Here is a 13041-nt window from a genome sequence, read left to right as displayed (position 1 = left end):
TTGTTGGACAATCAGGTCCTATTAAACAGTCCAGAGAATTGATTGAAAAACTAAACAAACTTCGACTTGATTAAAAACAATTGAATTTTAAGAGTCAAAAACGGCAATTAAGGTCTCTTAATAATAGCGTTTTCATTTGGAGTGTGAACTGGAAACTAATGAAAACTGGAAGGCAATAAGACCAGAGAATAAGGCGAGAAAAAACGACTGCTGGACATATAACAGGCAAGCAGCGTCAGAAAAAACCCGAAAATTTTTTCAAAACGGGATTAGCAAAAAAAACTAGTCAGTAGAGTTTCTTGGTGTCAATAAATGAAAAAAGCCAATTGAAGTGGAGGCAGGCAAAGCAAAAAAGAGTATGATAAAATAAAAATTACGAAAACTAAATTGATAAGTTTTTGGATGTCAAAATCTTCAACTGTATGTTCGATTATATTGAAAACTGATGTGCCTGAAAAAAAAGTATAAAAAGCTGAAAAAAAATTTTAAATAAAATATATACAAAAAAATGATGAAAACTTCTACACTAGTGTGATATTGCGTAATTAATCATAACTATTTCAAAACCAAATAACTTTTGCAAAAGATACAAAGAAGCTAAATTGAAGGTTTTATGAAAGACAAAAGAAGTTCCAAAGTTGGAAAACATTGACAGAATTAAATTAATGTTGAGCAATGTTTTTGCAGACCAGATGAAAAAAAATTTACTGCTAAAACAAAATTAAACTTGAAAAAAAAAAGTTTTGCTACGGAAGATTTGAAAACTTTTCCAACTTGAAGAAAATTGCAATTTTTTTGAAAATTTACAAATTTGATAGAAAATTAGTAAAATTATTGATAATAATAACTTAAAAACCTTTTTGTATCCTAATAAACTGTCCAACTCATCTTTAAGCACCACTTTCTTTTCGTGGCTGTCAAATTTTGCAAAAAAACTCAAAACAAATGAAAAACATTTCAGGAACTGGAGAAAATAAGGCGAAAACTATTATAATTTTTGTCGTTTGGGTTTGCATTAAAAAAACATTCAACTCGAAAACAGCCATAAAAAAGTTGGCAAGCATAATAAACTTCATGAACGGTAACTATTGTTATATTAAGAACCATCTAACACAAAATCCGAAAATGACAAACCGAAAAATTGAATCTTTTCAGACAAAAAATTTCTTTACAAAGAACTATCCAAGTCAAAACTATCAGAAAAAGTTCGACATAACCCAAAAATCAATTTACCAAAAAAGCTATAAAAAGATACAATCACGATCTAGTAGTTTTGGGGTGTGGGTAGGTTTTTGATTGGAGGGCGAGTTAGAGTGAGAGAAGTTAGCTAGTTATGATGGCCAGTTGTCTGTAGATTGATAACGGACACAAGACTTATGGGATAATTAGTCTTCAAATCGACCTTTTGATTTTGAATTTTTCCAGCAGGTCCTAATTATTGCTTGAAAAAGCCACGGTTAAAGTCCAGTTCCAGAGTTCAAAATCGGAAGTCAACTTTCTAAAGAGATGTCAATGTTTGAAAAGAAAAAGGGCAATGTTCATGTCAAGAACAAACTTGCTTTATCTCAAAAAACCTGTAGAACACCAATACTCCACTTTGAGTTGCTAAAACCGTTTTATACCAGTACTTTTTTTCGATTCGAAAAAAAAGAAAAGCTAAAACCGTTTTATACCAGTACTCTTTTTCGATTCGAAAAAAAAGAAAAAAAAGCTAACGGAGGCGAAGAATAGTCATTATTTAAATATCTAAGTAAGAAGGAATAAATCTTATAGAGGAAGTCATGAACAAACTTTATTCAGGTTCCTTCAACAATGAAAAATTCCCAAAACGAAAATTTTTTGTATAGGTCAGGTCTCCGCAACTAAAAGATGAGTCGTTGAGAAAACAATTTTTTTGAGAGCTGAAAATTTAGAAATTTTGAATGTGTGCTAAAATGAGTTTTGTTAATCTACAACTTTACTGTCTAGTCTGGCCATGAACGAGGTGGAAAACGATCTTAAAAGGACATTTATAATGAGCAAAAACACAATTTTGTATGATTATTGTTTGAATGGGTCTGATCATGGTTGATATGTTGTCTGTATATGAGATAAGATCATAGTTGATTAGTGTCTGAACATTTGATGGTTAACAAAAAAATCAGCGGATCCTGGAGACCCAAAACAAAACATAGCCGGCGGATTGCCGGAAAATAGCCGCGATAGACGCTTGTGGCGTTACATGAATTGAAACAACTATAGAAATTAAATAGACAGATCGACCACCAGTCCTTTAACAGACTACTGGACTTTTTGGGTTAGCTTCGGACTGTCATTTTCAAGAGACAAGCTCTACCAGGAGAAAGCCCTAATAGGGCTTTTCAAAATTAGGATCTTTTCTGTTTGTGCCCCCTCAGTTCAGTGGGCGCCTATTATTTGCACCCCAGAGATGCACGTGCAATATTTGGGAAGGCACAAACGGAAAAGATCCCAAAAATAATATTCGAAATCTTAAACTCAAGACTCTATTATTCACGAATTACGGCATATGTTTGGCACTACTTAGATGCACACTATTGACCTTTATTAAGTAAATGTTCATAAAATTTTAAGTTTCATAGGTGAGCTCAGAAGTCATTTTAGTGAGGTAAGTCAATGAAAAAGTCAATTCCAAGAAGTCACGGTAAGACGAAACAAAAATCTGTTAGACGAATTAAAAAAACATGGAACAAGTTCAGAAATACAATTCAAAGAATTGAATGAAAAACTCTGACGTACTCTACCTGACCAGCCGATCGATTGAACAATGCCAGCCAGAACACAAAAATTATCAAAAAATTGAAACTAAAAGAATCAAAACTAAACAAAAACATACTCATTGCTAAAACTTCGGCAAACCTAAGGCAAAATTACCTATTTCAAAAATATGTTCAATACCAAATTTTGTTCCTGAAATTGGTCCAGTATTATATCTGCAAGACCTGAAAAATATTCATTGGCCCTTGAAGACCGGTTAACTCCAAAATGACCAAAAAATTTGAAAAAGAAATCAATTGCAAATTATAAGGAAATGTTCCTGAAAATCGGATATAAATACCTTCAGTATAATTTCTGTGTCTCTAGAAGCTATCCAGTAACCCAATTCAAAGCTTTAAAAACACATTGCCTCATAGATCGATAGGCAATAATTTTTAGAAAAACTTTCAAAAAATAGAAATTCGTTTGTATTAAAATGTTGAAAGCCATTTGAATAGCAACCTAGCAACTATTCAAAAACATACTATCAAACCCTGGAGGAGGTTGCCCAGCTACTGCGGAAGAAATAAAAATACAAATGTTTTAAAGCTTGAAAAAAATTGCAAATTCTATCAAAAAACTTCTGAAAGTCATAGGGTTAAATTGTTGAAAACAAAGCCATTGAAACTAAAAACCTTGCAGTAACTTTTTATCAGAAAGTGGAATAAATTTTCTCAGACTTGAGAAAGTACGAATATCAAAAACTGACAAAAACTTTAGGAAACCTTAAAAAATTGCAAGATTTTTATCCAAACAAATGCTAAACTTCGAGACATTAAAAACAATTCCATTTTCACTAAAAACTATGCAATGTGCTATTCACAAACCTCAAAGGAGACTTCCTGGTCCCTGAAGGTGAAAAAACTGAAAAAATGATTTAAAATTTTCAAAAACCTGAAATGCAAATTTTGTCAAAATTGATAAAATTCGTAATATTCAAAAGTTGAAACCTATTCCACGACAACTAAAAGTTTTTCAGTAACGAATTATCCGACCCCTAATGAGTTTTTCTGGCCCTTGGGACTCAACAATGTCAAAATTTTTGAAAAAAATTGCAAGTTTTGTCAAAAAATGCTGATTTTCATGATGGCAGAAAGTTGAAAACCATTCCATTATCACTAGAAACTATGCAGTAATCGATAATTAAACCCTTTATCAAAACCTAGAGGAAGTTTCTTGACACCTTGGGCTGAAAAAACTCCACAAAATTTTCAAAACACCTGAAAAAATGCAAAAAATACTATCATTTTGTGTGTTTATGTTTGTAGTACCAAAACATATAGCTCATAAAATGGTCAAAACAAGCAATTTTGTTTCACAAAAGGCCTTCAACTTTTAAAAACTTCAATCAAAGACTAATCAAGCAAAAAATTCAAAAAAAACAAACATGAAAAATTGCACGATTTTGAGCCCAAAAACTCCTTAAAATGACCTTTTCACCTTAAATTAAGCACTTGAAGGACTACTAAAGCCCACTTTGGGCCTCTAATGAAACTTAATGCCCGCTGGGCTTTACCTGTTTATCGCGTTTTGAAAGCGCAAAGTCATTGAAAAAACACATCTTAAGAAAACACAGCGCACCATTACAATTCATATTCTTTGAATTGTAAAAAAAATTTTAGGAGCGCTATAATAGCCGCCTAGAATTGAGGACTCGGCTATTAATACATATTTATCTGCTTAATGTGTTGACAGATACTGCAATTTTGAACAACACACTAAGCGGATAATTTTCGTATAGATTTTCCTGAAAAATTGTTTTTTAGCTTCTGTCAGTGCATTTCTAACAATTATCAGCGAAAACTTCGACCCGGAGTGTGGGACTGTCTGATGCAAGGATTGTTTGACGTTGTGGAATTTTGAGCATCCAGAAATGAAAACGTTGTTCAAAAAAGGTCAGATCCTCAATCCCCAAGACCATGCTAAATCATCTGTGCGCGGTTTCAAACAGTTTTTTGCATATAGAATTGTTATATGTATAGCGCGTCCCATAAAGTTGAAATAAGCGAACGTTTCAAAAGCCACAGGTTAGAGTTCAAAGGTCAAAGTTCAAATTTAAAAAAATGTAGAAAAAAGTGATGAATGAAGGCTGGATGGAAAAAACGTTGACATTCAAATGACCACATTGATGCTCAATTGCACGTTTTTGGCGTTTTTCGAACGTTCGCTTATTTCAACTTTATGGGACAGACTATATTACTCCAAATTTGAAACTTGAACTCTTTTGCGCGTCTGAAACGTTCGCTATTTTAACTTTTTGGAACATGCTGTACTTTTGTTCTCACTTGGGGAATTAGGCATGGTGTACTGGATGACACAAGTCTCTTCATCACACCCAGCGCATCTTTCAGCAACTGACTCTGACTGTTCAATTGATCCGAGATTGTCAGATGGCAAGTTATCCGAATCCGTTTCTGTGCATGTCGGCAACTCAATGTATTTCCGACACAGATCTCTCCCGGACCGGTGGTTGATGTTGCCTCCAACTAAAAATCAATAAAACTCAGGTTCCTGGGAAAAATGGGATTTATTATTGTTTTGGTCCGCCCCTGTCATTTTTATGAGCCCTATTTACAAAGTAACGTGGCAAAAAAATTGCTAAGTAAAAAATTGCACGTGCGCCTGGGGGGTGCAAAAGTTATATGCACATTAAGCTGGACGGGGGGGGGGGGATAGTATCAAATAGCTGCTTCCACCGCAAAGCGCCCAAATCTTTCTTGCTGCTATTAATTCGGTGAAAGTAGAGAATTTGGGGTCTTTTCCATATATCAACCCCACACCAAATTATAGACACCCTCCCCCCATTATGGTTCAATCATCATGATTGGAGGGTGGGGGGGGGGGGGGGGGGGTTGGCTATAATACGAAAGACCCTGAATTTGTTTCAACAAATTCATCTCCTAAAACCGCAATTCGTACATTTTATAGGGATTTTCACCTCAACTTTCAGCTCGACCTGGAAACCGAATCAATTGGATCAAATGAACGAATGGGTTTTTAGGAAATCTCATCATGCAACGTTCGGTTTATGCAACGTTCATCAAGTTGGCCTGCGGGTGGGAGGGCGGGCGGGGATATTGTACGGGCCGGGGGATTATACATTGATTGAGTCATTACAGACAGAGTCGGTTTCAGTTAGAACGGGAACACACCCTCACTATCCCCCACAAAGAAACCGAAGTACAGCTTGCATCAAAACAGAAAACAAGATCAATTATCTAATGCTAGTTATGGTTAATAACATTGCGATATCATAGTTAATACGACAGATGAGCCCTGCTCTGCTAAGCCGTATATATTCTCCCTGGTAAACACTTAAATGGCATTCTTCGCAGAGCCAGGAGCCAGAGTTTGTCCTTTTATACTGAGCGAGTCCCATGAGTTGAAAATTAGCGAACGTTCCAAAAAATCACAGGACAGAGTTCAAAGGTTAAAGTTCAAACTGTAAAAGTTGATAAAATCATGACTTTGTTTTCAGGGGTAGAATTGTTGGCATTCTAAGGACTATGTATAGATGCTCAATTGCCTGTTATGCGCGCTTTTTGAACGATCTGTGATTTCAACTTTATGGGACAGACTGTAAATCCCCTTCCCTTCAAACAAACATGACAACATCCTTACCTCCTCTTGGGGCGACTTTTCCGGTGGTTACAAGACACAACAGTAGCAAAAGAACTCGTCTTTCTACATACGGACTCATTTTAACCTTGCGCGCCCTCTCTATTTTTTGGGTAATAATAATTAATAATTAATAAAACTGTTTAAAATAAACTAATTCACATATAATTCATATATAACTCTTTCCGAATCAAAACAGAGCGGTACAACGTTGCAATTTGTTTGCTTTGATGGCGTTTCGTTCACAAATTCAGACACGCACCAGTCACAAAAATGGACATTCACAGAACGCATCAGAAAGCATAGCTTAAAGTTTAACCGAACGTTTCAAAAGTTATAGACAAGTTCAGAGGTCAAACTTTAAGTTAAAATATGTTGATATAGGCTTCGAATTAATAAAACCCAGCGCGGATTGTGTCTGACCCTCGCTTTATTCAACGGACCCTTCTTCAACTATGCTTCTTCAATTGATACTAGGTTCAGATTAGTTAATTCAATTTAAGCGCGATAGTGGAGCACGATTTATGGGCAAGGCTTTCCATTCTCTGTCGGATGCAAATCTCGAAATAGCGGCGAAATGCTTTCTCCTGCCGTTGCGATTTTTGCGAAGTCTCCAAAGCGGAAAAAACATTGACATGCAAATATGCAAAATCTTGCTGGCATTAGAATTTTTGGAAAGTTCACTTACATTCCTAGGCAATGCCGATATATATCATCCATCTGATCATAGCCAGAACGGAACGAATGTGACCGTTTTGAAATCACTGTACAAATGTAACGCTTAAAACATAAGGATAAACTAAAACAAATGTAAAGGTTAAAGCATATGGGAAAATGTTGACGCAAAGAAGAAAATTGTAAAACACGTTGGCATTCAAATGCACATACCCCATGAAGTAAGTCAGTTAAACTTCATCAATTCTGAAATGAAAAGACTTTGTTTAATCCAGCAATTTGAACGTCCAAAACTTCCAGAAAACTTAACTGAGCAATCGGAATTGGATCACTTCAGGTGCTCTAGGAGCGGATAGGTCACGCAATAAATTAGAAAAGAACGACGTTCTAATTGTCAGCAAAATTTTTACTTGCTTATTTATCCTCACTTCTGATCACTATGGATGCTTGCAACTGCATTATGGATATAATAGTCAAAATGTTGATGTTCAGAGCCAATTTTCAAGAATGACTGCTATTGTCGCCCAGTTAAAACAAAATTCAGAGTCCTCCATTCGAATCGCTGTCCTGTTGATCGACCTCCGATAGAGAGGAGCGGAGTTTTCTCTGCAGCACAAACTCTCGCTTCTTAAAATCACTTGAACGTTCAGAAAATTCGAAGATTTTCCAATCCGCTAAGCAAAATGAAAACGTAAGGCTGCTTTCTCACAGCGGGAAACCTCCCCCCAAAAGAAGGGTACACCAGGGACAATTGCCAATTTTTGACAACTTGCCAATTTTCAAGAATGACTGCTATTGTCGCCCAGTTAAAACAAAACTCAGAGTCCTCCATTCGAATCACTGTCCTGTTGATCGACCTCCGATAGAGAGGAGCGGAGTTTTTTCTGCAGCACCAACTCTCGCTTTTTAAAATCACTTGAACGTTCAGAAAATTCAAAGATTTTCCAATCCGCTAAGCAAAATGAAAACGTAAGGCTGCTTTCTCACAGCGGGAAACCTCCCCCCAAAAGAAGGGTACACCAGGGACAATTGCCAATTTTTGACAACTTGCCAATTTTCAAGAATGACTGCTATTGTCGCCCAGTTAAAACAAAACTCAGAGTCCTCCATTCGAATCGCTGTCCTGTTGATCGACCTCCGATAGAGAGGAGCGGAGTTTTTTCTGCAGCACCAACTCTCGCTTTTTAAAATCACTTGAACGTTCAGAAAATTCAAAGATTTTCCAATCCGCTAAGCAAAATGAAAACGTAAGGCTGCTTTCTCACAGCGGGAAACCTCCCACCAAAAGAAGGGTACACCAGGGACAAGTCTAACGTTTGTCTGATTAACATCAAATTTCCGTGCCCTCAGGAGATGTTGGAGCTGAGCCTGAGAAGTTTGCATTGTCGGGGAAAATAGGAGCACAAAACAGAAGGGAATAATTATTTGCATAGGTTGTTCATTTTAGTCGACTTTCTGTTGTCATAGCAACTGTTTGGTCATAGAAAAAGTCATGGTTCTAGTTAAACGCACAGTTATAATCACTTGATGAAATAAATGGATTTGAATAGTAAATTTTGCGTTACAGCGTCTTGCGGTTACAATTTTCTTGAGCGGTATACTGTCTTTTATTAAAAAGTATTCTTGAGCAAAAAATTATCAGTTACTGTGTCCTGTGTCTATAGATATTTGTTTTGAAATTCAACTGCTACAACCCCAGCTTTTGTCGTCTAATCTCGTGAGTACAAAAAGCAAAACCCAAAATAAGTTATGGCTCAAATACTTTTACATAAACAGGTTTTAGACATATATATTTGTCATCGATTTCTTTCCACATGGTACACACATAGCTCACGAATTGAATGACTTGTAGTAAACCCAGTTCAATTTGATATTGGCTAACTAACATTAGCAAATAGTAACAAACTGATTTTATAATGAAACGGTAAGAACATGGCGGCTATAGAGTTACAAAAAGGAACCACAAAAGCAAAACGTCTGAACAGATTTGGATTCGCTAGAACGAATTTGACGGTTTGAAGCTTTCCTCGTCTCTTTTATGGGAGGGCAGCCGTTACATTTCGTCCGCCGACCCAGACAACGGAAAACAAACTGCTGTCCATTTTTGAAGAAACTACAAAGTAACTACTTTTTTGTACACGTGAAAGTCAGTAAAGTCAAACTGCCTAATCTACAAAAAAGTGATTTGTTGACGGAGCCGAAGCAACGTGGATAAGCAGATTAAGACCTGCTTAGAGCAATTGAGACAAAAATTTCACGAAAGCTATGATGTTTTATAAAACAATGATCGGCCGAGCAAACGTAAAGCCGTCTATCAACAGATAAAAGATATCGACAACCATTATAGACGTTTACATGAAAACAAAAGGATTTGAGTTCCTCTCAAAAGCATAAAGCAGAACATAAATTTTTCAACAACTTGAACGCTTTTGGTGGCAATATATCCACAGAGAGAGATCTAAGTCAAATTACCAAAATCATCCAGTCTTCAGACCATTGAAAAAGAAGTGACTGCAAACAATTCACGGCCAACCGAACAAAAACAATGTCTGCCAGTAGAGTAGGTGCTAAAAACGAAGGCAATGGGTCAAAATTCTTGAATAAGAACGTGAAGAAAGCTAATCGCTGATTTTGAGAAGAATTTTTCGTCCAAGCTTCGCTTAAAGAAGATTCTGAAAAGAAAGAAAGGAGTTTGAGCTTGAGCTGAAACTATTTGAAAAAAAAACGATGCACTAAAAGGAAGTTCTAAAAGGAAAAGCCTGAGATAAAAATCTCAAACTCAGAAGATACTGCTCCGTGTATACGTAGTTGATCCCCAACATGGCTTGACCGATAAATCTGAAAAACAGCATTAGTTCTAAAAATTAACCAGAAAAACATACTCACGGGTAACATTTGAGAGCAATTGGTTACGCAAGCGAAGATCATCAAATAGAGACCGCTATAATTTAACCCAGGGTAAAGAAAACCTTATGCACGACAGAAACAGTAGCAGTAGTCACTTGTCCAAGCGTGCATTGAGCTTCTCCGATTACAACCCCTTGAAAAGCCAGAAAGGCCAAGTATGTCTCTTGCTACCGTGCTTCAACAGAGTCTTCCCAACTCGGAGAAAATAGCCGCTTGATGACGCCGTTAACTGGTAATTCAAAGTCATTTATATCGTGTATGGGTAATTTGCGATCAATCTACAAGGAAATTTTATCAACTTGAACTGACGTTTGGCCGTCAACACGTGACCCTTGATGTCCAGACTGCGATGCTGCTTAAATATTAAACTATTGAAGCTCACAATTCACATTACTGAATTATTTTGTCAATAACGATAAGCAATTTCGTCAACGTTCTAAAGCAGGACATTTTTGACGACCACCTGCAATCAAGTGTAAACTTTATCTCGCGATTGAGTAGTTTCCTCCAAATCTGGGATTATGATTTTGGTACTATTAAAATAAGATGTAAATAATTCATTTTGTTTTGCTTGTTGTGCTGCAATAAAAAGGGTTGACAGAAATCGACTACTTCTGCCAGGTTTTAAAATGGTTGTTGCTCCCATTTTTTGACGGCTTTTATTTCCAAAACCGACCAAAAGTTGATGTGATCATAAAATCTCCGACCGCATTTGCGGGATTGCAAAGAAAAGGATAAGACAGTTGAAGTGCAACTTGTTGAATCATACATCCAGCTGAATTAATAAAAAATTTAAAATACCGATTAAAAAAGGCAAAAATCTACTTTAATGATTTGTGGAAACGGGCTACCGGAAGTTAATAATCGAATTAAGCAACCGAAATTATCAAAAGTGCCAAATGGGTACAAGTGGGCTTTGATGCAAAACTCTGGCTAAAGTTTTGATACAAAACTCTGGCTTTGATACAAAACTCACCGTGGTTGAAGTCCAAAAGAATCCATACTAAATCATTGACCATCAGATTTCTTGAACTCTTAAGAAGTCGACAAGTTCCTGCAGATTTTGAGACGATTGTTCTGTCAATTTTTGCCGGCTTTTTTTCGAGAACCCAGTAAAAATCAATGTGTCCTTGACAAAAACAAATCGTTAAAAATTTTGCATTAATTACTGTAGCGTTTTATATGGGAACAAGGTTATTGAAAAAAATGCACTTGGGAGATCCGAAAAATATGAAAAGTTTAATTTCCAATCCTGTCAAATTCCAATTTCTCCAGAAAATCCCTGTCTTATTTCAATGGCAACCACTGTGAACACCATCATGAAGAGATAAACAATATTCATTGCATTTATCGGATCTCTCAAGTGGTGGTGGCAACATTGTACGCACCATTGTAAGCATTAATCACAACCACGAATTAACAAATATATTTCCGTTTTACCTGCAATTGTAGTCCTTTTAACCTCTCTCAAACGCCTCACACAAACGTTTGATTACCTTTATATTCAAACGGATCTCAACAGTTTAGTTTCGATCAAAAAAGCAAAATAGAAAACACTACACACGATAATTGTAAATGGGATAGAATACAAACTCTCAGAAAATCCACAACCGCTTATTCGCAGTTTTCAGCCAGAGCTGGAAATGCAAGCAAGAGTACATGATAACAAAAACAGAGAATAACTAGTCTGGTATGGCCACCACTAAACAACTTTTCTTTCTTGCTGTTCTTTTTCCAACTTCTGAGAGCATTGAAAAGAGCAACCGAAAAACCCCAGCAAGTGTTATCAGCAGTGCAAAACCACAAACCTACAATTTTTCGATAAAATTGAAATGACACCAAATGAACTGCACAGAGGCCAACAAATCCTATTTTAAAAAATTGATTTTTTTTAATTTGCCCTGAGTACCAGCAGATGGAACTGCTAGAACGCTATCAAAGTAGAAAAGTTACGTACAAGTTGTTTCCGAAAAATGTACGCAAAGGATTCCCAATAACAGAAGAAAAATTTCAGACTGACATGGCAGACACCATATGCCAATTAATGAACTCTTTAGTTAATTGCTGTCAGCATTGTTTTACAACAGAAACAGATCAGAAAAGCTGTTCCGCAAAACCACAAAACAAAAAATATTTTGAAATCCTAACAAAAAAGTAAAAAAAATTGCTCCATTAATTTCTCTTCAAAAAAAGTGAGAGCAAAAAATTAAATAGCGATTTATGGATTGCAAAACAATCAACCAAAACTTCATAGTGAAAATAACTGTTGGTCTACGAGAATCGCTTGGTCAACGAGTAACTACAAAGTTTGCCAGTTTCCTTTCTTAAGGAAGATAAAAATTGTGATGCATAGGCTTTAATTGACCTCGTTAATCAGTTCTATTAATGAATTATGTTGGGATGGGAATGTACATAGCAGGATTATGATTCTGTATCATTAAAGTAAAATTAAAATTAATACCTTTTGTTTCGCTTGTTTTGTTGCTACAAAGAATGTTTTCGAGAAGTCGACTACTTCCGTTTGGTTTTTTGAAATGATTATGATTGTGTTTTGCCGGTTTTTCCGCTTGAAAAGGAGCAAGAGTCAACATGTACTTTACATCCAGTTAGAAGGATTGCGAAAATGAATAATTGTGTTGGTGTAAGTGTTGAAACATACATTCATTTTAATAATGACACGTATTCAAAATAAGGGTAATGGAAATACAAGGGTACAAATCTAATCGGGTGATTCGTAAAAACGAGTCACCTAAATTAAAAGCGGAATTACGAAATGAAATAACAAAAATTGTTAAATGAGAGCCAGGGCTTTTGACATGAATTTCTAAGCGAAAAAATCAATAATAGGTTAAGACGAGCGCGATCGATAAGAAATTGGCATATAACACAATCATTGGCAATGGGAAAACGTTGTTTATTATAAGCAAGGTAATCTCAAATACTCTATAATGTAAAGGGGAATACAACAAGGTCACACTCATGGAAACGCATGAGACCAAATTTGTGCAAGCAATTAGTACAATGACGATTTCATGAAGAAATTATTTGAATTAGAGCAAAAAGGAA

The 13041-nt window shown here is 35.9% G+C and overlaps 2 protein-coding genes across 2 annotated transcripts in view; one reads left to right on the top strand and one right to left on the bottom strand.

Annotated features, from left to right (window-relative positions):
- LOC142344799 (uncharacterized) overlaps window positions 1-6656 on the bottom strand; it is a 31310-nt gene extending 24654 nt beyond the window's left edge. The window contains exons 1-2 of the mRNA XM_075396749.1: window positions 6397-6656; window positions 5061-5261 (exon numbers count right to left, since the gene is read on the bottom strand). Of these exons, the coding sequence (XP_075252864.1) occupies window positions 5061-5261; window positions 6397-6475 (280 nt within the window). The 5' untranslated portion in view covers window positions 6476-6656. The remainder of the gene's footprint in view (window positions 1-5060; window positions 5262-6396) is intronic.
- Window positions 1-13041, top strand: part of LOC142344795 (putative lysosomal cobalamin transporter) — a 358318-nt gene that overhangs the window by 25643 nt on the left and 319634 nt on the right. The gene's annotated exons all lie outside the window — the stretch shown is intronic.

Source organism: Convolutriloba macropyga, chromosome 8 (assembly GCF_964194025.1).
Source record: "Convolutriloba macropyga chromosome 8, txConMacr16.3, whole genome shotgun sequence".
NCBI classification, from domain to species: Eukaryota; Metazoa; Xenacoelomorpha; order Acoela; family Convolutidae; genus Convolutriloba; species Convolutriloba macropyga.
This window is presented reverse-complemented; position numbering and strand designations above follow the sequence as displayed.